Below are 24970 nucleotides of genomic sequence, written 5' to 3'. Positions count from 1 at the left end.
CTCTGTTTCAGCTGTTATGGTCAGTCTAGCTGTATGGAGGAGAAGGTACTGCTCTGTTTCAGCTGTTATGGCCAGTCTAGCTGTATGGAGAAGGTACTGCTCTGTTTCAGCTGTTATGGTCAGTCTAGCTGTATGGAGGAGAAGGTACTGCTCTGTTTCAGCTGTTATGGTCAGTCTAGCTGTATGGAGGAGAAGGTACTGCTCTGTTTCAGCTGTTATGGTCAGTCTAGCTGTATGGAGAAGGTACTGCTCTGTTTCAGCTGTTATGGTCAGTCTAGCTTTATGGAGGAGAAGGTACTGCTCTGTTTCAGCTGTTATGGCCAGTCTAGCTGTATGGAGAAGGTACTGCTCTGTTTCAGCTGTTATGGTCAGTCTAGCTGTATGGAGGAGAAGGTACTGCTCTGTTTCAGCTGTTATGGTCAGTCTAGCTGTATGGAGGAGAAGGTACTGCTCTGTTTCAGCTGTTATGGTCAGTCTAGCTGTATGGAGAAGGTACTGCTCTGTTTCAGCTGTTATGGTCAGTCTAGCTTTATGGAGGAGAAGGTACTGCTCTGTTTCAGCTGTTATGGTCAGTCTAGCTGTATGGAGAAGGTACTGCTCTGTTTCAGCTGTTATGGTCAGTCTAGCTGTATGGAGGAGCAGGTACTGCTCTGTTTCAGCTGTTAAGGTCAGTCTAGCTGTATGGAGGAGAAGGTACTGCTCTGTTTCAGCTGTTATGGTCAGTCTAGCTGTATGGAGGAGATGGTACTGCTCTGTTTCAGCTGTTATGGTCAGTCTAGCTGTATGGAGGAGAAGGTACTGCTCTGTTTCAGCTGTTATGGTCAGTCTAGCTGTATGGAGGAGAAGGTACTGCTCTGTTTCAGCTGTTATGGTCAGTCTAGCTGTATGGAGAAGGTACTGCTCTGTTTCAGCTGTTATGGTCAGTCTAGCTGTATGGAGAAGGTACTGCTCTGTTTCAGCTGTTATGGTCAGTCTAGCTGTATGGAGGAGAAGGTACTGCTCTGTTTCAGCTGTTATGGTCAGTCTAGCTGTATGGAGGAGAAGGTACTGCTCTGTTTCAGCTGTTATGGTCAGTCTAGCTGTATGGAGGAGAAGGTACTGCTCTGTTTCAGCTGTTATGGTCAGTCTAGCTGTATGGAGAAGGTACTGCTCTGTTTCAGCTGTTATGGTCAGTCTAGCTGTATGGAGGAGAAGGTACTGCTCTGTTTCAGCTGTTATGGTCAGTCTAGCTGTATGGAGGAGAAGGTACTGCTCTGTTTCAGCTGTTATGGTCAGTCTAGCTGTATGGAGGAGAAGGTACTGCTCTGTTTCAGCTGTTATGGTCAGTCTAGCTGTATGGAGGAGAAGGTACTGCTCTGTTTCAGCTGTTATGGTCAGTCTAGCTGTATGGAGGAGAAGGTACTGCTCTGTTTCAGCTGTTATGGTCAGTCTAGCTGTATGGAGAAGGTACTGCTCTGTTTCAGCTGTTATGGTCAGTCTAGCTGTATGGAGAAGGTACTGCTCTGTTTCAGCTGTTATGGTCAGTCTAGCTGTATGGAGGAGAAGGTACTGCTCTGTTTCAGCTGTTATGGTCAGTCTAGCTGTATGGAGGAGAAGGTACTGCTCTGTTTCAGCTGTTATGGTCAGTCTAGCTGTATAGAGGAGAAGGTACTGCTCTGTTTCAGCTGTTATGGTCAGTCTAGCTGTATGGAGGAGAAGGTACTGCTCTGTTTCAGCTGTTATGGTCAGTCTAGCTGTATGGAGAAGGTACTGCTCTGTTTCAGCTGTTATGGTCAGTCTAGCTGTATGGAGGAGAAGGTACTGCTCTGTTTCAGCTGTTATGGTCAGTCTAGCTGTATGGAGGAGAAGGTACTGCTCTGTTTCAGCTGTTATGGTCAGTCTAGCTGTATAGAGGAGAAGGTACTGCTCTGTTTCAGCTGTTATGGTCAGTCTAGCTGTATGGAGGAGAAGGTACTGCTCTGTTTCAGCTGTTATGGTCAGTCTAGCTGTATGGAGAAGGTACTGCTCTTTTTCAGCTGTTATGGTCATTCTAGCTGTATGGAGGAGAAGGTACTGCTCTGTTTCAGCTGTTATGGTCAGTCTAGCTGTATAGAGGAGAAGGTACTGCTCTGTTTCAGCTGTTATGGTCAGTCTAGCTGTATGGAGGAGAAGGTACTGCTCTGTTTCAGCTGTTATGGTCAGTCTAGCTGTATGGAGAAGGTACTGCTCTGTTTCAGCTGTTATGGTCAGTCTAGCTGTATGGAGGAGCAGGTACTGCTCTGTTTCAGCTGTTATGGTCAGTCTAGCTGTATGGAGGAGAAGGTACTGCTCTGTTTCAGCTGTTATGGTCAGTCTAGCTGTATGGAGAAGGTACTGCTCTGTTTCAGCTGTTATGGTCAGTCTAGCTGTATGGAGAAGGTACTGCTCTGTTTCAGCTGTTATGGTCAGTCTAGCTGTATGGAGGAGAAGGTACTGCTCTGTTTCAGCTGTTATGGTCAGTCTAGCTGTATGGAGGAGAAGGTACTGCTCTGTTTCAGCTGTTATGGTCAGTCTAGCTGTATGGAGGAGAAGGTACTGCTCTGTTTCAGCTGTTGTGGTCAGTCTAACTGTATGGAGGAGAAGGTACTGCTCTGTTTCAGCTGTTATGGTCAGTCTAGCTGTATGGAGGAGAAGGTACTGCTCTGTTTCAGCTGTTAAGGTCAGTCTAGCTGTATGGAGGAGAAGGGACTGCTCTGTTTCAGCTGTTATGGTCAGTCTAGCTGTATGGAGGAGAAGGTACTGCTCTGTTTCAGCTGTTATGGTCAGTCTAGCTGTATGGAGAAGGTACTGCTCTGTTTCAGCTGTTATGGTCAGTCTAGCTGTATGGAGAAGGTACTGCTCTGTTTCAGCTGTTATGGTCAGTCTAGCTGTATGGGGAAGGTACTGCTCTGTTTCAGCTGTTATGGTCAGTCTAGCTGTATGGAGGAGAAGGTACTGCTCTGTTTCAGCTGTTATGGTCAGTCTAGCTGTATGGAGAAGGTACTGCTCTGTTTCAGCTGTTGTGGTCAGTCTAGCTGTATGGAGGAGAAGGTACTGCTCTGTTTCAGCTGTTAAGGTCAGTCTAGCTGTATGGAGAAGGTACTGCTCTGTTCCAGCTGTTATGGTCAGTCTAGCTGTATGGAGAAGGTACTGCTCTGTTTCAGCTGTTATGGTCAGTCTAGCTGTATGGAGGAGAAGGTACTGCTCTGTTTCAGCTGTTATGGTCAGTCTAGCTGTATGGAGAAGGTACTGCTCTGTTTCAGCTGTTATGGCCAGTCTAGCTAGTATGGAGAAGGTACTTGCTCTGTTTCAGCTGTTATGGTCAGTCTAGCTGTATGGAGGAGAAGGTACTGCTCTGTTTCAGCTGTTATGGTCAGTCTAGCTGTATGGAGAAGGTACTGCTCTGTTTCAGCTGTTATGGTCAGTCTAGCTGTATGGAGGAGAAGGTACTGCTCTGTTTCAGCTGTTATGGTCAGTCTAGCTATATGGAGGAGAAGGTACTGCTCTGTTTCAGCTGTTATGGTCAGTCTAGCTGTATGGACGAGAAGGTACTGCTCTGTTTCAGCTGTTATGGTCAGTCTAGCTGTATGGAGGAGAAGTTACTGCTCTGTTTCTGCTGTTATGGTCAGTCTAGCTGTATGGAGAAGGTACTGCTCTGTTTCAGCTGTTATGGTCAGTCTAGCTGTATGGAGAAGGTACTGCTCTGTTTCAGCTGTTATGGTCAGTCTAGCTGTATGGAGGAGAAGGTACTGCTCTGTTTCAGCTGTTATGGTCAGTCTAGCTGTATGGAGGAGAAGGTACTGCTCTGTTTCAGCTGTTATGGTCAGTCTAGCTGTATGGAGGAGAAGGTACTGCTCTGTTTCAGCTGTTATGGTCAGTCTAGCTGTATGGAGGAGAAGGTACTGCTCTGTTTCAGCTGTTATGGTCAGTCTAGCTGTATGGAGAAGGTACTGCTCTGTTTCAGCTGTTATGGTCAGTCTAGCTGTATGGAGGAGAAGGTACTGCTCTGTTTCAGCTGTTATGGTCAGTCTAGCTGTATGGAGGAGAAGGTACTGCTCTGTTTCAGCTGTTATGGTCAGTCTAGCTGTATGGAGGAGAAGGTACTGCTCTGTTTCAGCTGTTATGGTCAGTCTAGCTGTATGGAGGAGAAGGTACTGTTCTGTTTCAGCTGTTATGGTCAGTCTAGCTGTATGGAGAAGGTACTGCTCTGTTTCAGCTGTTATGGTCAGTCTAGCTGTATGGAGGAGAAGGTACTGCTCTGTTTCAGCTGTTATGGTCAGTCTAGCTGTATGGAGGAGAAGGTACTGCTCTGTTTCAGCTGTTATGGTCAGTCTAGCTGTATGGAGAAGGTACTGCTCTGTTTCAGCTGTTAAGGTCAGTCTAGCTGTATGGAGAAGGTACTGCTCTGTTTCAGCTGTTATGGTCAGTCTAGCTGTATGGAGAAGGTACTGCTCTGTTTCAGCTGTTATGGTCAGTCTAGCTGTATGGAGGAGAAGGTACTGCTCTGTTTCAGCTGTTATGGTCAGTCTAGCTGTATGGAGGAGAAGGTACTGCTCTGTTTCAGCTGTTATGGTCAGTCTAGCTGTATGGAGGAGAAGGTACTGCTCTGTTTCAGCTGTTATGGTCAGTCTAGCTGTATGGAGGAGAAGGTACTGCTCTGTTTCAGCTGTTATGGTCAGTCTAGCTGTATGGAGAAGGTACTGCTCTGTTTCAGCTGTGATGGTCAGTCTAGCTTCATGGAGGAGAAGGTACTGCTCTGTTTCAGCTGTTATGGCCAGTCTAGCTGTATGGAGAAGGTACTGCTCTGTTTCAGCTGTTATGGTCAGTCTAGCTGTATGGAGGAGAAGGTACTGCTCTGTTTCAGCTGTTATGGTCAGTCTAGCTGTATGGAGGAGAAGGTACTGCTCTGTTTCAGCTGTTATGGTCAGTCTAGCTGTATGGAGAAGGTACTGCTCTGTTTCAGCTGTTATGGTCAGTCTAGCTTTATGGAGGAGAAGGTACTGCTCTGTTTCAGCTGTTATGGTCAGTCTAGCTGTATGGAGAAGGTACTGCTCTGTTTCAGCTGTTATGGTCAGTCTAGCTGTATGGAGGAGCAGGTACTGCTCTGTTTCAGCTGTTAAGGTCAGTCTAGCTGTATGGAGGAGAAGGTACTGCTCTGTTTCAGCTGTTATGGTCAGTCTAGCTGTATGGAGGAGATGGTACTGCTCTGTTTCAGCTGTTATGGTCAGTCTAGCTGTATGGAGAAGGTACTGCTCTGTTTCAGCTGTTATGGTCAGTCTAGCTGTATGGAGAAGGTACTGCTCTGTTTCAGCTGTTATGGTCAGTCTAGCTGTATGGAGGAGAAGGTACTGCTCTGTTTCAGCTGTTATGGTCAGTCTAGCTGTATGGAGGAGAAGGTACTGCTCTGTTTCAGCTGTTATGGTCAGTCTAGCTGTATGGAGGAGAAGGTACTGCTCTGTTTCAGCTGTTATGGTCAGTCTAGCTGTATGGAGAAGGTACTGCTCTGTTTCAGCTGTTATGGTCAGTCTAGCTGTATGGAGGAGAAGGTACTGCTCTGTTTCAGCTGTTATGGTCAGTCTAGCTGTATGGAGGAGAAGGTACTGCTCTGTTTCAGCTGTTATGGTCAGTCTAGCTGTATGGAGAAGGTACTGCTCTGTTTCAGCTGTTATGGTCAGTCTAGCTTTATGGAGGAGAAGGTACTGCTCTGTTTCAGCTGTTATGGTCAGTCTAGCTGTATGGAGAAGGTACTGCTCTGTTTCAGCTGTTATGGTCAGTCTAGCTGTATGGAGGAGCAGGTACTGCTCTGTTTCAGCTGTTAAGGTCAGTCTAGCTGTATGGAGGAGAAGGTACTGCTCTGTTTCAGCTGTTATGGTCAGTCTAGCTGTATGGAGGAGATGGTACTGCTCTGTTTCAGCTGTTATGGTCAGTCTAGCTGTATGGAGAAGGTACTTCTCTGTTTCAGCTGTTATGGTCAGTCTAGCTGTATGGAGAAGGTACTGCTCTGTTTCAGCTGTTATGGTCAGTCTAGCTGTATGGAGGAGAAGGTACTGCTCTGTTTCAGCTGTTATGGTCAGTCTAGCTGTATGGAGGAGAAGGTACTGCTCTGTTTCAGCTGTTATGGTCAGTCTAGCTGTATGGAGGAGAAGGTACTGCTCTGTTTCAGCTGTTATGGTCAGTCTAGCTGTATGGAGAAGGTACTGCTCTGTTTCAGCTGTTATGGTCAGTCTAGCTGTATGGAGAAGGTACTGCTCTGTTTCAGCTGTTATGGTCAGTCTAGCTGTATGGAGGAGAAGGTACTGCTCTGTTTCAGCTGTTATGGTCAGTCTAGCTGTATGGAGGAGAAGGTACTGCTCTGTTTCAGCTGTTATGGTCAGTCTAGCTGTATGGAGGAGAAGGTACTGCTCTGTTTCAGCTGTTATGGTCAGTCTAGCTGTATGGAGAAGGTACTGCTCTGTTTCAGCTGTTATGGTCAGTCTAGCTGTATGGAGGAGAAGGTACTGCTCTGTTTCAGCTGTTATGGTCAGTCTAGCTGTATGGAGGAGAAGGTACTGCTCTGTTTCAGCTGTTATGGTCAGTCTAGCTGTATGGAGAAGGTACTGCTCTGTTTCAGCTGTTATGGTCAGTCTAGCTGTATGGAGGAGAAGGTACTGCTCTGTTTCAGCTGTTATGGTCAGTCTAGCTGTATGGAGGAGAAGGTACTGCTCTGTTTCAGCTGTTATGGTCAGTCTAGCTGTATGGAGGAGAAGGTACTGCTCTGTTTCAGCTGTTATGGTCAGTCTAGCTGTATGGAGGAGAAGGTACTGCTCTGTTTCAGCTGTTATGGTCAGTCTAGCTGTATGGAGAAGGTACTGCTCTGTTTCAGCTGTTATGGTCAGTCTAGCTGTATGGAGAAGGTACTGCTCTGTTTCAGCTGTTATGGTCAGTCTAGCTGTATGGAGGAGAAGGTACTGCTCTGTTTCAGCTGTTATGGTCAGTCTAGCTGTATGGAGGAGAAGGTACTGCTCTGTTTCAGCTGTTATGGTCAGTCTAGCTGTATAGAGGAGAAGGTACTGCTCTGTTTCAGCTGTTATGGTCAGTCTAGCTGTATGGAGGAGAAGGTACTGCTCTGTTTCAGCTGTTATGGTCAGTCTAGCTGTATGGAGGAGGTACTGCTCTTTTTCAGCTGTTATGGTCATTCTAGCTGTATGGAGGAGAAGGTACTGCTCTGTTTCAGCTGTTATGGTCAGTCTAGCTGTATGGAGGAGAAGGTACTGCTCTGTTTCAGCTGTTATGGTCAGTCTAGCTGTATAGAGGAGAAGGTACTGCTCTGTTTCAGCTGTTATGGTCAGTCTAGCTGTATGGAGGAGAAGGTACTGCTCTGTTTCAGCTGTTATGGTCAGTCTAGCTGTATGGAGAAGGTACTGCTCTGTTTCAGCTGTTATGGTCAGTCTAGCTGTATGGAGAAGGTACTGCTCTGTTTCAGCTGTTATGGCCAGTCTAGCTGTATGGAGAAGGTACTGCTCTGTTTCAGCTGTTATGGTCAGTCTAGCTGTATGGAGGAGCAGGTACTGCTCTGTTTCAGCTGTTATGGTCAGTCTAGCTGTATGGAGGAGAAGGTACTGCTCTGTTTCAGCTGTTATGGTCAGTCTAGCTGTATGGAGAAGGTACTGCTCTGTTTCAGCTGTTATGGTCAGTCTAGCTGTATGGAGAAGGTACTGCTCTGTTTCAGCTGTTATGGTCAGTCTAGCTGTATGGAGGAGAAGGTACTGCTCTGTTTCAGCTGTTATGGTCAGTCTAGCTGTATGGAGAAGGTACTGCTCTGTTTCAGCTGTTATGGTCAGTCTAGCTTTATGGAGGAGAAGGTACTGCTCTGTTTCAGCTGTTATGGTCAGTCTAGCTGTATGGAGAAGGTACTGCTCTGTTTCAGCTGTTATGGTCAGTCTAGCTTTATGGAGGAGAAGGTACTGCTCTGTTTCAGCTGTTAAGGTCAGTCTAGCTGTATGGAGGAGAAGGTACAGCTCTGTTTCAGCTGTTAAGGTCAGTCTAGCTGTATGGAGGAGAAGGTACTGCTCTGTTTCAGCTGTTATGGTCAGTCTAGCTGTATGGAGGAGAAGGTACTGCTCTGTTTCAGCTGTTATGGTCAGTCTAGCTGTATGGAGGAGAAGGTACTGCTCTGTTTCAGCTGTTATGGTCAGTCTAGCTGTATGGAGGAGAAGGTACTGCTCTGTTTCAGCTGTTATGGTCAGTCTAGCTGTATGGAGGAGAAGGTACTGCTCTGTTTCAGCTGTTATGGTCAGTCTAGCTGTATGGAGGAGAAGGTACTGCTCTGTTTCAGCTGTTATGGTCAGTCTAGCTGTATGGAGGAGAAGGTACTGCTCTGTTTCAGCTGTTATGGTCAGTCTAGCTGTATGGAGGAGAAGGTACTGTTCTGTTTCAGCTGTTATGGTCAGTCTAGCTGTATGGAGAAGGTACTGCTCTGTTTCAGCTGTTATGGTCAGTCTAGCTGTATGGAGGAGAAGGTACTGCTCTGTTTCAGCTGTTAAGGTCAGTCTAGCTGTATGGAGAAGGTACTGCTCTGTTTCAGCTGTTATGGTCAGTCTAGCTGTATGGAGAAGGTACTGCTCTGTTTCAGCTGTTATGGTCAGTCTAGCTGTATGGAGGAGAAGGTACTGCTCTGTTTCAGCTGTTATGGTCAGTCTAGCTGTATGGAGGAGAAGGTACTGCTCTGTTTCAGCTGTTATGGTCAGTCTAGCTGTATGGAGGAGAAGGTACTGCTCTGTTTCAGCTGTTATGGTCAGTCTAGCTGTATGGAGGAGAAGGTACTGCTCTGTTTCAGCTGTTATGGTCAGTCTAGCTGTATGGAGAAGGTACTGCTCTGTTTCAGCTGTTATGGTCAGTCTAGCTTCATGGAGGAGAAGGTACTGCTCTGTTTCAGCTGTTATGGCCAGTCTAGCTGTATGGAGAAGGTACTGCTCTGTTTCAGCTGTTATGGTCAGTCTAGCTGTATGGAGGAGAAGGTACTGCTCTGTTTCAGCTGTTATGGTCAGTCTAGCTGTATGGAGGAGAAGGTACTGCTCTGTTTCAGCTGTTATGGTCAGTCTAGCTGTATGGAGAAGGTACTGCTCTGTTTCAGCTGTTATGGTCAGTCTAGCTTTATGGAGGAGAAGGTACTGCTCTGTTTCAGCTGTTATGGTCAGTCTAGCTGTATGGAGGAGAAGGTACTGCTCTGTTTCAGCTGTTATGGTCAGTCTAGCTGTATGGAGGAGAAGGTACTGCTCTGTTTCAGCTGTTATGGTCAGTCTAGCTGTATGGAGGAGAAGGTACTGCTCTGTTTCAGCTGTTATGGTCAGTCTAGCTGTATGGAGAAGGTACTGCTCTGTTTCAGCTGTTATGGTCAGTCTAGCTTCATGGAGGAGAAGGTACTGCTCTGTTTCAGCTGTTATGGCCAGTCTAGCTGTATGGAGAAGGTACTGCTCTGTTTCAGCTGTTATGGTCAGTCTAGCTGTATGGAGGAGAAGGTACTGCTCTGTTTCAGCTGTTATGGTCAGTCTAGCTGTATGGAGGAGAAGGTACTGCTCTGTTTCAGCTGTTATGGTCAGTCTAGCTGTATGGAGAAGGTACTGCTCTGTTTCAGCTGTTATGGTCAGTCTAGCTTTATGGAGGAGAAGGTACTGCTCTGTTTCAGCTGTTATGGTCAGTCTAGCTGTATGGAGAAGGTACTGCTCTGTTTCAGCTGTTATGGTCAGTCTAGCTGTATGGAGGAGCAGGTACTGCTCTGTTTCAGCTGTTAAGGTCAGTCTAGCTGTATGGAGGAGAAGGTACTGCTCTGTTTCAGCTGTTATGGTCAGTCTAGCTGTATGGAGGAGATGGTACTGCTCTGTTTCAGCTGTTATGGTCAGTCTAGCTGTATGGAGAAGGTACTTCTCTGTTTCAGCTGTTATGGTCAGTCTAGCTGTATGGAGAAGGTACTGCTCTGTTTCAGCTGTTATGGTCAGTCTAGCTGTATGGAGGAGAAGGTACTGCTCTGTTTCAGCTGTTATGGTCAGTCTAGCTGTATGGAGGAGAAGGTACTGCTCTGTTTCAGCTGTTATGGTCAGTCTAGCTGTATGGAGGAGAAGGTACTGCTCTGTTTCAGCTGTTATGGTCAGTCTAGCTGTATGGAGAAGGTACTGCTCTGTTTCAGCTGTTATGGTCAGTCTAGCTGTATGGAGAAGGTACTGCTCTGTTTCAGCTGTTATGGTCAGTCTAGCTGTATGGAGGAGAAGGTACTGCTCTGTTTCAGCTGTTATGGTCAGTCTAGCTGTATGGAGAAGGTACTGCTCTGTTTCAGCTGTTATGGTCAGTCTAGCTTTATGGAGGAGAAGGTACTGCTCTGTTTCAGCTGTTATGGTCGGTCTAGCTGTATGGAGGAGCAGGTACTGCTCTGTTTCAGCTGTTAAGGTCAGTCTAGCTGTATGGAGGAGAAGGTACTGCTCTGTTTCAGCTGTTATGGTCAGTCTAGCTGTATGGAGGAGATGGTACTGCTCTGTTTCAGCTGTTATGGTCAGTCTAGCTGTATGGAGAAGGTACTTCTCTGTTTCAGCTGTTATGGTCAGTCTAGCTGTATGGAGAAGGTACTGCTCTGTTTCAGCTGTTATGGTCAGTCTAGCTGTATGGAGGAGAAGGTACTGCTCTGTTTCAGCTGTTATGGTCAGTCTAGCTGTATGGAGGAGAAGGTACTGCTCTGTTTCAGCTGTTATGGTCAGTCTAGCTGTATGGAGGAGAAGGTACTGCTCTGTTTCAGCTGTTATGGTCAGTCTAGCTGTATGGAGAAGGTACTGCTCTGTTTCAGCTGTTATGGTCAGTCTAGCTGTATGGAGAAGGTACTGCTCTGTTTCAGCTGTTATGGTCAGTCTAGCTGTATGGAGGAGAAGGTACTGCTCTGTTTCAGCTGTTATGGTCAGTCTAGCTGTATGGAGGAGAAGGTACTGCTCTGTTTCAGCTGTTATGGTCAGTCTAGCTGTATGGAGAAGGTACTGCTCTGTTTCAGCTGTTATGGTCAGTCTAGCTGTATGGAGGAGAAGGTACTGCTCTGTTTCAGCTGTTATGGTCAGTCTAGCTGTATGGAGGAGAAGGTACTGCTCTGTTTCAGCTGTTATGGTCAGTCTAGCTGTATGGAGGAGAAGGTACTGCTCTGTTTCAGCTGTTATGGTCAGTCTAGCTGTATGGAGAAGGTACTGTTCTGTTTCAGCTGTTATGGTCAGTCTAGCTGTATGGAGAAGGTACTGCTCTGTTTCAGCTGTTATGGTCAGTCTAGCTGTATGGAGGAGAAGGTACTGCTCTGTTTCAGCTGTTATGGTCAGTCTAGCTGTATAGAGGAGAAGGTACTGCTCTGTTTCAGCTGTTATGGTCAGTCTAGCTGTATGGAGGAGAAGGTACTGCTCTGTTTCAGCTGTTATGGTCAGTCTAGCTGTATGGAGGAGGTACTGCTCTTTTTCAGCTGTTATGGTCATTCTAGCTGTATGGAGGAGAAGGTACTGCTCTGTTTCAGCTGTTATGGTCAGTCTAGCTGTATAGAGGAGAAGGTACTGCTCTGTTTCAGCTGTTATGGTCAGTCTAGCTGTATGGAGGAGAAGGTACTGCTCTGTTTCAGCTGTTATGGTCAGTCTAGCTGTATGGAGAAGGTACTGCTCTGTTTCAGCTGTTATGGTCAGTCTAGCTGTATGGAGAAGGTACTGCTCTGTTTCAGCTGTTATGGTCAGTCTAGCTGTATGGAGAAGGTACTGCTCTGTTTCAGCTGTTATGGCCAGTCTAGCTGTATGGAGAAGGTACTGCTCTGTTTCAGCTGTTATGGTCAGTCTAGCTGTATGGAGGAGCAGGTACTGCTCTGTTTCAGCTGTTATGGTCAGTCTAGCTGTATGGAGGAGAAGGTACTGCTCTGTTTCAGCTGTTATGGTCAGTCTAGCTGTATGGAGAAGGTACTGCTCTGTTTCAGCTGTTATGGTCAGTCTAGCTGTATGGAGAAGGTACTGCTCTGTTTCAGCTGTTATGGTCAGTCTAGCTGTATGGAGGAGAAGGTACTGCTCTGTTTCAGCTGTTATGGTCAGTCTAGCTGTATGGAGGAGAAGGTACTGCTCTGTTTCAGCTGTTATGGTCAGTCTAGCTGTATGGAGAAGGTACTGCTCTGTTTCAGCTGTTATGGTCAGTCTAGCTGTATGGAGGAGAAGGTACTGCTCTGTTTCAGCTGTTATGGTCAGTCTAGCTGTATGGAGAAGGTACTGCTCTGTTTCAGCTGTTATGGTCAGTCTAGCTTTATGGAGGAGAAGGTACTGCTCTGTTTCAGCTGTTATGGTCAGTCTAGCTGTATGGAGAAGGTACTGCTCTGTTTCAGCTGTTATGGTCAGTCTAGCTTTATGGAGGAGAAGGTACTGCTCTGTTTCAGCTGTTAAGGTCAGTCTAGCTGTATGGAGGAGAAGGTACTGCTCTGTTTCAGCTGTTATGGTCAGTCTAGCTGTATGGAGGAGAAGGTACTGCTCTGTTTCAGCTGGAATGGTCAGTCTAGCTGTATGGAGGAGAAGGTACTGCTCTGTTTCAGCTGTTATGGTCAGTCTAGCTGTATGGAGGAGAAGGTACTGCTCTGTTTCAGCTGTTATGGTCAGTCTAGCTGTATGGAGGAGAAGGTACTGCTCTGTTTCAGCTGTTATGGTCAGTCTAGCTGTATGGAGGAGAAGGTACTGCTCTGTTTCAGCTGTTATGGTCAGTCTAGCTGTAAGGAGAAGGTACTGCTCTGTTTCAGCTGTTATGGTCAGTCTAGCTGTATGGAGGAGAAGGTACTGCTCTGTTTCAGCTGTTATGGTCAGTCTAGCTGTATGGAGGAGAAGGTACTGCTCTGTTTCAGCTGTTATGGCCAGTCTAGCTGTATGGAGGAGAAGGTACTGCTCTGTTTCAGCTGTTATGGTCAGTCTAGCTGTATGGAGGAGAAGGTACTGCTCTGTTTCAGCTGTTATGGTCAGTCTAGCTGTATGGAGGAGAAGGTACTGCTCTGTTTCAGCTGTTATGGTCAGTCTAGCTGTATGGAGGAGAAGGTACTGCTCTGTTTCAGCTGTTATGGTCAGTCTAGCTGTATGGAGGAGGAGGTACTGCTCTGTTTCAGCTGTTATGGTCAGTCTAGCTGTATGGAGGAGAAGGTACTGCTCTGTTTCAGCTGTTATGGTCAGTCTAGCTATATGGAGGAGAAGATACTGCTCTGTTTCAGCTGTTATGGTCAGTCTAGCTGTATGGAGAAGGTACTGCTCTGTTTCAGCTGTTATGGTCAGTCTAGCTGTATGGAGAAGGTACTGCTCTGTTTCAGCTGTTATGGTCAGTCTAGCTGTATGGAGGAGAAGGTACTGCTCTGTTTCAGCTGTTATGGTCAGTCTAGCTGTATGGAGAAGGTACTGCTCTGTTTCAGCTGTTATGGTCAGTCTAGCTGTATGGAGAAGGTACTGCTCTGTTCCAGCTGTTATGGTCAGTCTAGCTGTATGGAGGAGGTACTGCTCTGTTTCAGCTGTTATGGTCAGTCTAGCTGTATGGAGGAGAAGGTACTGCTCTGTTTCAGCTGTTATGGTCAGTCTAGCTGTATGGAGAAGGTACTGCTCTGTTTCAGCTGTTATGCCCAGTCTAGCTGTATGGAGGAGAAGGTACTGCTCTGTTTCAGCTGTTATGGTCAGTCTAGCTGTATGGAGGAGAAGGTACTGCTCTGTTTCAGCTGTTATGGTCAGTCTAGCTGTATGGAGGAGAAGGTACTGCTCTGTTTCAGCTGTTATGGTCAGTCTAGCTGTATGGAGGAGAAGGTACTGCTCTGTTTCAGCTGTTATGGTCAGTCTAGCTGTATGGAGGAGAAGGTACTGCTCTGTTTCAGCTGTTATGGTCAGTCTAGCTGTATGGAGAAGGTACTGCTCTGTTTCAGCTGTTATGGTCAGTCTAGCTGTATGGAGGAGAAGGTACTGCTCTGTTTCAGCTGTTATGGTCAGTCTAGCTGTATGGAGGAGAAGGTACTGCTCTGTTTCAGCTGTTATGGTCAGTCTAGCTGTATTGAGGAGAAGGTACTGCTCTGTTTCAGCTGTTATGGTCAGTCTAGCTGTATGGAGGAGAAGGTACTGCTCTGTTTCAGCTGTTATGGTCAGTCTAGCTATATGGAGGAGAAGATACTGCTCTGTTTCAGCTGTTATGGTCAGTCTAGCTGTATGGAGAAGGTACTGCTCTGTTTCAGCTGTTATGGTCAGTCTAGCTGTATGGAGAAGGTACTGCTCTGTTCCAGCTGTTATGGTCAGTCTAGCTGTATGGAGAAGGTACTGCTCTGTTTCAGCTGTTATGGCCAGTCTAGCTGTATGGAGGAGGTACTGCTCTGTTTCAGCTGTTATGGTCAGTCTAGCTGTATGGAGGAGAAGGTACTGCTCTGTTTCAGCTGTTATGGTCAGTCTAGCTGTATGGAGGAGAAGGTACTGCTCTGTTTCAGCTGTTATGGTCAGTCTAGCTGTATGGGGAAGGTACTGCTCTGTTTCAGCTGTTATGGTCAGTCTAGCTGTATGGAGGAGGAGGTACTGCTCTGTTTCAGCTGTTATGGCCAGTCTAGCTGTATGGAGGAGAAGGTACTGCTCTGTTTCAGCTGTTATGGTCAGTCTAGCTGTATGGAGGAGAAGGTACTGCTCTGTTCCAGCTGTTATGGTCAGTCTAGCTGTATGGAGGAGAAGGTACTGCTCTGTTTCAGCTGTTATGGTCAGTCTAGCTGTATGGAGAAGGTACTGCTCTGTTTCAGCTGTTATGGTCAGTCTAGCTGTATGGAGGAGGAGGTACTGCTCTGTTTCAGCTGATGGTGTGTGTTTTTGTGTTCTAGGTCTGATCCTGCTGTTCTACCTGGTGTTCTATATATTCCTGGGTGGAATGTTCGTCCTGACCATGTACGTGATGCTGCTAACACTGGACGACTATAAACCCACCTACCAGGACCGCCTCGTTACCCCAGGTACAGACACACCTACCAGAACCACCTCGTTACCCCAGGTACAGACACACACCTACCAGAACCACCTCGTTATCCCAGGTACAGACACACCTACCAGAATCACCTCGTTACCCCAGGTACAGACACACCTACCAGAACCACCTCGTTACCCCAGGTACAGACACACACCTACCAGAACCACCTCGTTACCCCAGGTACAGACACACCTACCAGGACCGCCTCGTCACCCCAGGTGCAGACACACCTACCAGAACCACCTCATTACCCCAGGTACAGACACACCTACCAGAACCACCTCGTTACCCCAGGTACAGACACACCTACCAGAACCACCTCATTACCCCAGGTACAGACACACACCTACCAGAATCACCTCGTTACCCCAGGTACAGACACACCTACCAGAACCGCCTCGTTATCCCAGGTGCAGATTCAGGTACAGATTCTCTACAACACCCTAACCTCTAACCCTCTCTGTTGTACTGTAGGTATGATGATCCGTCCACGGGGCGAGGCCATGGAGATTCTCTACAACACCCTAACCTCTAACCCTCTCTGTTGTACTGTAGGTATGATGATCCGTCCACGGGGCGAGGCCATGGAGATTCTCTACAACACCCTAACCTCTAACCCTCTCTGTTGTACTGTAGGTATGATGATCCGTCCACGGGGCGAGGCCATGGAGATTCTCTACAACACCCTAACCTCTAACCCTCTCTGTTGTACTGTAGGTATGATGATCCGTCCACGGGGCGAGGCCATGGAGATTCTCTACAACACCCTAACCTCTAACCCTCTCTGTTGTACTGTAGGTATGATGATCCGTCCACGGGGCGAGGCCATGGAGATTCTCTACAACACCAAGGACACAGAGAGCTTTGACATCTATGCCCAGACACTGAACAACTTCCTCGAATGTAAGACATGTGTCCAGTGGTTTTATTTTTTGTAATATTAATTTTAACTTTATTTATTATTATATGTTTTTTTTTTAAATAAACAAAAAACAAAAAACATACATGGACAAAAACAATAAACAACATAACATTAATGACATCACACAACCCACTTTTCCACCGGTACATAGCGTAACAAGCTACTGGGTTAAAATAACATGTTTTTCTGATTCTATTTTGTTGTTTCCCAAAAAAATCCGTTTTCTCCGATTAGTTTCTCCTTTTTTTCCTCCACAGGTTTTCGCTCTCAAAATCGCATATTTTTGATAGAAAAACAACACAATTGGATGTTCTAAGTTCACAACAATGCTTAAACCACATCAGGAGACAAACTTTGAGGTCTGGGAAAAATGTAAGATATTTTAGCTCTTTGGGTGTAATTACCCTTTAATTCCAGTGATCACCTAGCAAGAGACTGTTGTTTAGCTGTGATCACCTAGCAAGAGGCTGTTGTTTAGCTGTGATCACCTAGCAAGAGGCTGTTGTTTAGCTGTGAACACCAAGCAAGAGACTGTTGTTTAGCTGTGATCACCTAGCAAGAGGCTGTTGTTTAGCTGTGTTTTTGTAGTGATCACCTAGCAAGAGACTGTTGTTTAGCTGTGATCACCTAGCAAGAGGCTGTTGTTTAGCTGTGATCACCTAGCAAGAGGCTGTTGTTTAGCTGTGATCACCAAGCAAGAGGCTGTTGTTTAGCTGTGATCACCTAGCAAGAGGCTGTTGTTTAGCTGTGATCACCTAGCAAGAGGCTGTTGTTTAGCTGTGATCACCAAGCAAATTGTTTAGCTGTGATCACCTAGCAAGAGGCTGTTGTTTAACTGTGTTTTTGTAGTGATCACCTAGCAAGAGGCTGTTGTTTAGCTGTGATCACCTAGCAAGAGACTGTTGTTTAGCTGTGATCACCTAGCAAGAGACTGTTGTTTAGCTGTGTTTTGTAGTGATCACTAAGCAAGAGGCTGTTGTTTAGCTGTGATCACCTAGCAAGAGGCTGTTGTTTAGCTGTGATCACCTAGCAAGAGACTGTTGTTTAGCTGTGATCACCTAGCAAGAGGCTGTTGTTTAGCTGTGATCACCAAGCAAGAATCTGTTGTTTAGCTGTGATCACCTAGCAAGAGGCTGTTGTTTAGCTGTGATCACCAAGCAAGAATCTGTTGTTTAGCTGTGATCACCTAGCAACCAAGCAAGTTGTTTAACTGTGTTTTTGTAGTGATCACCTAGCAAGAGGCTGTTGTTTAGCTGTGATCACCTAGCAAGAGGCTGTTATTTAGCTGTGATCACCTAGCAAGAGACTGTTGTTTAGCTGTGTTTTTGTAGTGATCACCTAGCAAGAGGCTGTTGTTTAGCTGTGATCACCTAGCAACCAAGCAAGTTGTTTAACTGTGTTTTTGTAGTGATCACCTAGCAAGAGGCTGTTGTTTAGCTGTGATCACCTAGCAACCAAGCAAGTTGTTTAACTGTGTTTTTGTAGTGATCACCTAGCAAGAGGCTGTTGTTTAGCTGTGATCACCTAGCAAGAGGCTGTTATTTAATGACAAACCTGGCATTGACAACTTAGATGCAAAGCTGAGGATGGTAGCTGACTCTATAGCCACTCCTATCTGTCATATCTTTAATCTGAGCCTAGAGGAAAGTCTTTGTCCTCAGGCCTGGAGGGAAGCCAAAGTCATTCCGCTACACAAGAGTGGTAAAGCGGCCTTTACTGGTTCTAACAGCAGGCCTATCAGCTTGCTGCCAGCTCTTAGCAAACTGTTGGAAATACAGTACAACCAAATACAATGCTATTTCTCTATAAACAAATTAACAACAGACGTTCAGCATGCTTATAGAGAAGGGCACTCAACATGTACTGCACTGACACAAATGACTGATGATTGGTTGAAAGAAGTTGATAATAAGCAGATTGTGGGAGCTGAACTGTTAGATTTCAGTGCAGCCTTTGATATTATTGACCATAACCTGTTGTTGAGAAAGCAGATGTGTTATGGCTTTTTCAACCTCTGCCATATCGTGGATTCAGAACTATCTATCTAATAGAACTCAAAGGGTTTTATTTAATGGAAGCGTCTCTAATGTTATACATGTAATGCGTGGTGTACCGCAGGGAAGCTCTCTAGGCCCTCTACTCTTTTCTATTTTAACCAATGACCTGCCACTGGCATTAAAACCTCTTCAGCGTCTGATCCCGTTAGCGGGATCAAAATCCAGCGAAAAATCATATCGCCAATTAGCATTAAAAAAAAATCATAATTAAAAAAAAATAATAATAATATATATTTTTTTTTTTTATAGATACACCTCTCCTGAATCGACCCACGTCGTCCGATTTCAAAAAGGTTTTACAGGAAAAGCAAATCATTAGATTATATTAGATGAGTCCATCGTAAAAAGCAGCTTCATAGCCATTTTCCGACCAACCACTTGCATCACATATAATCAAAAAACAGCTAAATGCAGCACTAACCTTTTACAAACTTCATCAGATGGCACCCCTAGGACATCATGTTATACAATGCATGCATTCTTTTGTTCAATAAAGGTCATATTTATATATAAAAACAGCATTTTACATCTCTGTCTGAGGTTGCCTACATAATTTCCCCTCAAAAGCGTCCCGGTAAACAATGCTACATTTCCCTAAATTACTATCCTATAACGATTTTTTAAATGTATATTGTCAATCTAACATTTATAGATGAATATCTCTTGAGAACACCCGTCATACCAGATTTTAAATTAACTTTACTGGGTAATCACACTTTGCGATAAAAGGAGATGCGATACTCAGAAAATTAGCTAATATACAGAGCTCGGCGCCATCTTGGAAAGAATCGCATGTCACATCTCATCTTGTATAATATTGTCAATAATCGCCTACCTTTAGTTGTCTTCATCAGAAAGCATCCCAGGTCCACAACAGATGTATTTTCGGTCAAAAAGTCCATACTTCACGTTCCATTAGCCTGATGTTGGTAGCGCGTCCTATGGCTCTCTCCAAGCGCAGCTCTGAAGTTCAGAATAAATGCAATGCTCGCGCATGTAGGTTCGTTCAAACATGTCAAACGTTGTATAAAATAAATCTTCAGGGCCTCTAACACCAAGAGAGCCAATAAGATTCGAGGGGGATGATGTCATGGCCTTTAAAACCGTATCCAAAGGTGGGGGCAGACATGGCCGCCGGCGTCATAATGGTGATGGCCCATCCCCTGTGACCAATTTCAAACTCGTGTCATTCACTGAGTTTTGACTCTATAAGGCTCAAACCACTGTGAAAGGACTGGCGACATCTAGTGGAAGCAATAGGAAGTGCTCACTGAACCATGGTTAACGGTGTGATTAATAAGGAAAGATGAGAAGTCGAGTCCACAATTCAGAATTCCACTTCCTGTTTCAATCGGTCTCGGGGTTTTGACTGCCATTTGAGTTCTGTTATACTCACAGACACCATTCAAACAGTTTTAGAAACTTTAGAGTGTTTTCTATCCATATATAATAAGTATATGCATGCCCTATCTTCTGAGTTTGATTAGTAGGCCGTTGAAAATGGGAACGATTTTTTTTCAAAATGCGCTGTGGCGCCCCCTATCCTACGGTATCCTCAAGATTAACTTAAACAAGGCATGTGTGTCCATGTATGCTGATGATTAAACCATATACACATCAGCAACCACAGCTAATGAAGTCACTGAAACCATTAACAAAGAGTTGCAGTCTGTTTTGGAATGGGTGGCCAGTAATAAACTGGTCCTGAATTACTTGGCGTTACCTTATATTGTAAACTGTCATGGTCAAAATATATACACTAACCGTTCAAAAGTTTGGGGTCACTTAGAAATGTCCTTGTTTTTGAAAGAAAAGCTACTTTTTTGTTCAATAAAATAACATCAAATTGATCAGAAATACAGTGTAGACATCGTTAATGTTGTAAATTACTTTTGTTGCTGTAAACGGCTGATTTTTAATGGAATATCGACATAGGCGTACAGAGGCCCATTATCAGCAACCATCACTCCTGTGTTCCAATGGCACGTTGTGTTAGCTAATCCAAGTTTATCATTTTAAAAGGCTAATTGATCATTTGGAAAACCCTTTTGCAATTATGTCTGTCAAGTTGTGTATGGTTCACACTGCAGCTCTTTGCCCAAACTTGAAAAAGGCCTTTAAGGACTGAAGGACGCAAGGGACAACTCAGTTTTCTTCTGACTTCTTTTATTTCTTTAGTCAGTTAGTTAGTTAGTTAATTAGTTAGTTAGTTAATTAGTTCATTAGTTAGTTAGTTAGTTAGGTTGATAACCGGTTCAGTCTCCAGAATCCTAAATGAGCTGAATGTGTATGGATGAGAGTCTCCTCTTCCGTGAAGGACTTCCAGTGAAATGCTTTTCCACCAAACATTTCACCACCTGCTATCACAAAGGTGCACCAGTATATATGTTCCCCAGGGAAACACAAGCTAATGATGGGTTCCACAATGCATACACTCTTTCGCCCCCTGCTGGTGTTTTATCTTTGAAATCAGTTGAAAATCTGAACGCCTTGAATATGAATACCTGTCTTTTGACGCAACACCTCCCACTTGATCTCCTGGTTCTTGAACCCAAGGAGGTCACATCGGCTCCATCTTCGATCGCTTTACTTCTGCTCTTCTACAGGTAATAACACAACCAAACGCCTGACGTCCCTGTGAAGAATTGTAGCAGGGATTTTGGTTGAACGTTTCTTTGCTTTGTCTCCACAAACATGCTTCAAAGTTGAGATGGGATAACTTGGGAAGGTTCGTATATTTGCATCTCTCACAATGCCCTCCTTGTCAGCGTTGACATTGACGACCCTACCAAGCTTATACTGACTCCTCAAAGCGTTCTGGTCTGCAAGCCAGACGACGTCTCCAACGGCCACGTTTCGCTGCTTTGTGTGCCACTTACTCCTCACAAACAGGTTAGGTCCAGCCAACTGACTCCACTTCCTCCAGAACCAGTTAACTTCTGCTTGAATGACTCTTAACCTTTTGTAGGAGTAGTCTTCAAACTCAAAGCTTCCTAAGTCTCCCCTAGGTCCAGTCCTTCCAAGCAGAAGAGAATTAGGGCTGATGTATTCTATGCAGTCCTCCCGGCTCTGAGTCCTGGCATCTATGGGCCTGTCATTGGCAAGGTTAGCAGCCATGAACATAAATGTTTGAAACTCACTCCATGTGAAGAGTCCTTCGCCTCTCATATTGTGCAAGGCCCGCTTCACAGTGCGAACAGCTGCTTCTGCAGCACCATTCCTGTGAGGGGAGTCTGCTGGGTGGATCTTCCAGCTCCACTCTGTTCCATGCTTTGAAGCTTCATTTTCAAGCTCAGATGTAATTTGTTGATCCAGGAAGTGGTAGAGCTCTTTGAGGGCAGGTCTGGCACCCACAAAGTTCTTTCCAGGATCTGACCACAGTTTCTTTGGATGCCCTCTCAGTGCCGTGAATCTTTGGTAGGCCAGTAAGAAGCCTTCAGTTGACTGGTCACTGACAACATCTGTGTGTATAGCTCTGGATGCCATACAGCAGAAGACAATTCCCCACACCTTGAGCTTGACTTTCTTTCTCACCTCGTCCTTGACTTCATTTGGTCCAAATAAGTCCACTGTTGTGTACTCAAATGGTCTGGCTGTTGTTACACGCTCGGGTGGAAGGTCACTCATGATCTGTTGTCACTTTCTGGCCCTAGCCTTTCTGCACACCACACAGTTGTCAACTCTCTTTTTAGCCAGCTTCCGGCCTTTTATCACCCAGGCTTTCTTCCTAATCCGGAGGAGTGTACCTGCTATTTCTTCATGGTTTGCATCATGGGCCTCTTGGGCTAGGAGAGTGGATATCCATGCCTCATATGGTAGAATTGGTACAGCAGTCTCGTCCTCATCAAAGATCTTGAACCTCCCTCCACAAACCAAGAGCCCAGTCTCTTCATCTCTGTAAACAGTGAGTCTGTTGAGAGTGGTGCCTTGAAAGGTTATACCTTCTTGAGCTGCAAGGAACAGGTCTCTTAGTGCATCTTCACACTCCCCAACAGTGAGTACAGCTTGTTTGCCTCTGGACTTCCAGTTTGTTGAAAGAATTTCCTCCCACTTTGGTTTATCTGAGGCTGAATTCTTGGTCAACACTTCTTTCCATTTCGTTGCAGCTCTCCAAACCCAGGCAGTGACTCGGATCAGCCTGGTCAGGCTGCTGAATTTCCTGATGTCAATCAGTTTTGTTACCGCAGAGCCAGCTGGTGGTCTTCGGATCTTAGTCTTAGGTTCATCTGGGTTATTTTGCCTGCTTTGCTGTGCATCACTCTGATTTTCCTTCTGAACTCCCACTTCAGGAAGTATATAATTCTTGTTTCTCTTGGCCTGCGCTCTGGTCAGTGCTGCAGAGAAACATTTCCTTTGAAGTTTGTTTATGCCTTCCTTGGCATAAGCTGCAATTTCTTTGGCTGACTTCTGTGGCCACTCTTCCATGGGTTGCCGCAGGAACGCTGGTCCATTTTGCCACATGGAATCTTCTTGGAGGTCTTCCGGGGCTGCCCCTCTTGTTATGATGTCAGCACTGTTCAGGCCTCCCGGGATCCACCACCAGTCTTCGACGGATGTGGATTTCTGGATCTCTCCGACTCTGTTCGCGAAGAAAGATTGATACCCATAACTGTCTCTCTGGATAGCTCCCACCACAGTTTGACTGTCCAGCAGATGGAGCCATCGTTCAATTTCTATATGACTGTGTATTTCAATGTACTTTCGAAGTCGTGCTGCGCAGACAGCACCGCAGATTTCAGCTTTCACTGCCTCCCCCTTTTGGTCCAAAGGTGTGAGTTTTGCTTTGGATTCAACCAACCTGACTTGGATGCCTTGCTCGGTTTCCCATCTGAAGTACACTACAGCTCCATAGCTCTTCTCACTTCCGTCAGAGAATGTTATTCCCCAAGGTTTACCAAGCCAGTTGACTGGTGTGAGGCTTCTGTGGAAGGTGATTTGGCTAAGACGTGTGTACTCCTCAAACAGTTTGATGGCTTCTTCTCACAATTGTTCAGACAGAGGTTTGTCCCACGTGTTTTGCCTCCAGCTTCTTGAAACGCCTTTCTGACAAGAATGGCGCCCTTTTGTTTGGCAGGTGTGACGAGGCCTATTGGGTCATTCTGGCTAGCTACTTGGCTTAGCAGTTCTCTTCTCGTCAGTGGGTTTGGAGTTTTCCCTCTCACCTCTTCTTCAAGGAGATTCTGTCCGACTCTCATCTTCTTTTTCCTCTTTGAGAAATTGATTGAAGTCATAAGGTACAGTTTGTCCTCTTCAACAAGGTATCCAACTCCAAGGGCTTTATTGTCTCCTTTCCTCATCTGGTTTGGGAGAATAAGTACTGTGCCTGACACCGCTCCTTGTTCTCCTGGTACGATCTCCTGCCTCCCACTTTGGCCTGACCAGACTCAGGGTTTGAGGAAGAATCTGCCTGTCCTCAGGATCTCTTCAACTCCTTTGGTGTCCTTGTCCAGCTTTTGTAAGTCATTATGGGAAGTCAGGATGTCATCGACATAGGCATCCTCTTCAAGGATCCTACGTTCCTCCTCCAGGTGAGCGAACATGGGCAGTTTTGCTGTCTCTCTCATGGCCAGTTGTGCAATGCACCCTGCTGGTCGATCGCCAATGTTGACTCTGGTGATGGCATACTCTTCGATCTCTTCCTCCTCAGTGTTTCTCCAGAGAAATCTGTGGAGATGCATCTCCAGGTTTTCTAACCACACCGAATTGTACATCTTCCTGATGTCGCCAAGAGCAGCATGGACACCCCTTCTGAACCTGAGTAGTACTGCTCGGATGGGATTGAGAACATCAGGCCCTTTCAGCAGCAGGTCATTCATGCTGACCCCTTTAAACTCCTGGCTGCTGTTCCATACCAGTCGCACAGGTGTTGTGACAGAGTGTGGGTTTGACGCCACCAAGTGGCTGACATACCATACTGGTCCTTTCCAGCTGGCGATCATCTCTTTGGTGAGTTTCTTTGCTGCTCTTCTCTCCACCATTTCATGCACTTGAGCTGTGTATGCTATTTTCCACTCTGGCTCTTTCTTGAGTTGTTTTTCTGTTCTTAAGAAGGTGGCTTCAACCCCACTCCTGTTGTAGGGAAGGGAACTTGGATCTTGAATCCAGGGGTATTTTGTGTCCCAGTGCGGTTCATCGCTGTGAGCATCTGCTTTGATGTACGTGAGGCCTTTCCTTATGATCTCCAGCTCCCTTTCCTCACTCAGAGTCATTTCCTTGCCTCCTGGTTGACAATTGCCGCACCGGCATCCTCCACACTTCGGTTCGCAAGCTGCTCCAATGCTATCCCATTTCCACCAATCCAAGAACTCTCTGCGAGCAACTGTGCTTTTGGTTTCAGCTGTGAACTCTTGTGTTTTAATTATCTCTTGATACTTGACAGCGGTTGCTCTCATGGATCGAGCAAAGTGCGTTCCAGACCTGTGCGCGGCCATATCGACTTCTTCAAACAGATCTGGATGTGATCCACCAACAATCTTTCCTAGCGGGCTCTCCCATAAGACAAGGTCTCCAATCACCTTTACTCTTTGCGGAGCAAGTCTTCCTCCCACTTCCTTCACGGTGGCTTATCAGTAGCTCAATGCTCTCCGGTCTCCTCAGATCTCCTAGACTGACTTCTGGGAAGAACTTCTTGAGTTGCTCAGGTTTGATGACTCTGTGGATGTTGGCAATTTCATTCAAACCATAGCAGACAAGCTCATGGGCTCTTTCTGTGCCTCTAGGCATTTTGACCCTCACTCTGAGGAGATATCTTCTGGTTTTAACCTTCATGGCCATCCCCCCAACTCCATGGACGACTAAAGTGATGTTTTCACTTCGAAGATTTAATCTCCTGGCAGCTCTGTGGGTGATATAATTTGTGTCTGATGCCAAGTCGATCAGGGTTCCAATTTTTTGTCCTGCATTGGCAGTTACCTCGAGCAGCATTAGAATAACTGGCAATTATTCTACTGCACCTGACACAATCTCTCCAAGCTGGATCTTTTCACCACAGTTTGTCTTTGCGGTGATGTTGGTGAAC

The 24970-nt window shown here is 45.8% G+C and overlaps 1 protein-coding gene across 2 annotated transcripts in view; it reads left to right on the top strand.

The window, feature by feature from the left end:
- Positions 1 to 24970, top strand: part of atp1b2a (ATPase Na+/K+ transporting subunit beta 2a) — a 135404-nt gene that overhangs the window by 92776 nt on the left and 17658 nt on the right. For both annotated transcript variants that reach the window (XM_082965438.1, XM_082965439.1), the window contains exons 2-3: positions 14831 to 14959; positions 15772 to 15876. In XM_082965438.1, coding sequence (XP_082821564.1) covers positions 14831 to 14959; positions 15772 to 15876 — 234 coding nt within the window. The remainder of the gene's footprint in view (positions 1 to 14830; positions 14960 to 15771; positions 15877 to 24970) is intronic.

Source organism: Salmo salar, chromosome 18, assembly GCF_965601325.2.
Source record: "Salmo salar chromosome 18, fSalSal1, whole genome shotgun sequence".
Taxonomy (NCBI): domain Eukaryota; kingdom Metazoa; phylum Chordata; class Actinopteri; order Salmoniformes; family Salmonidae; genus Salmo; species Salmo salar.
This window is presented reverse-complemented; position numbering and strand designations above follow the sequence as displayed.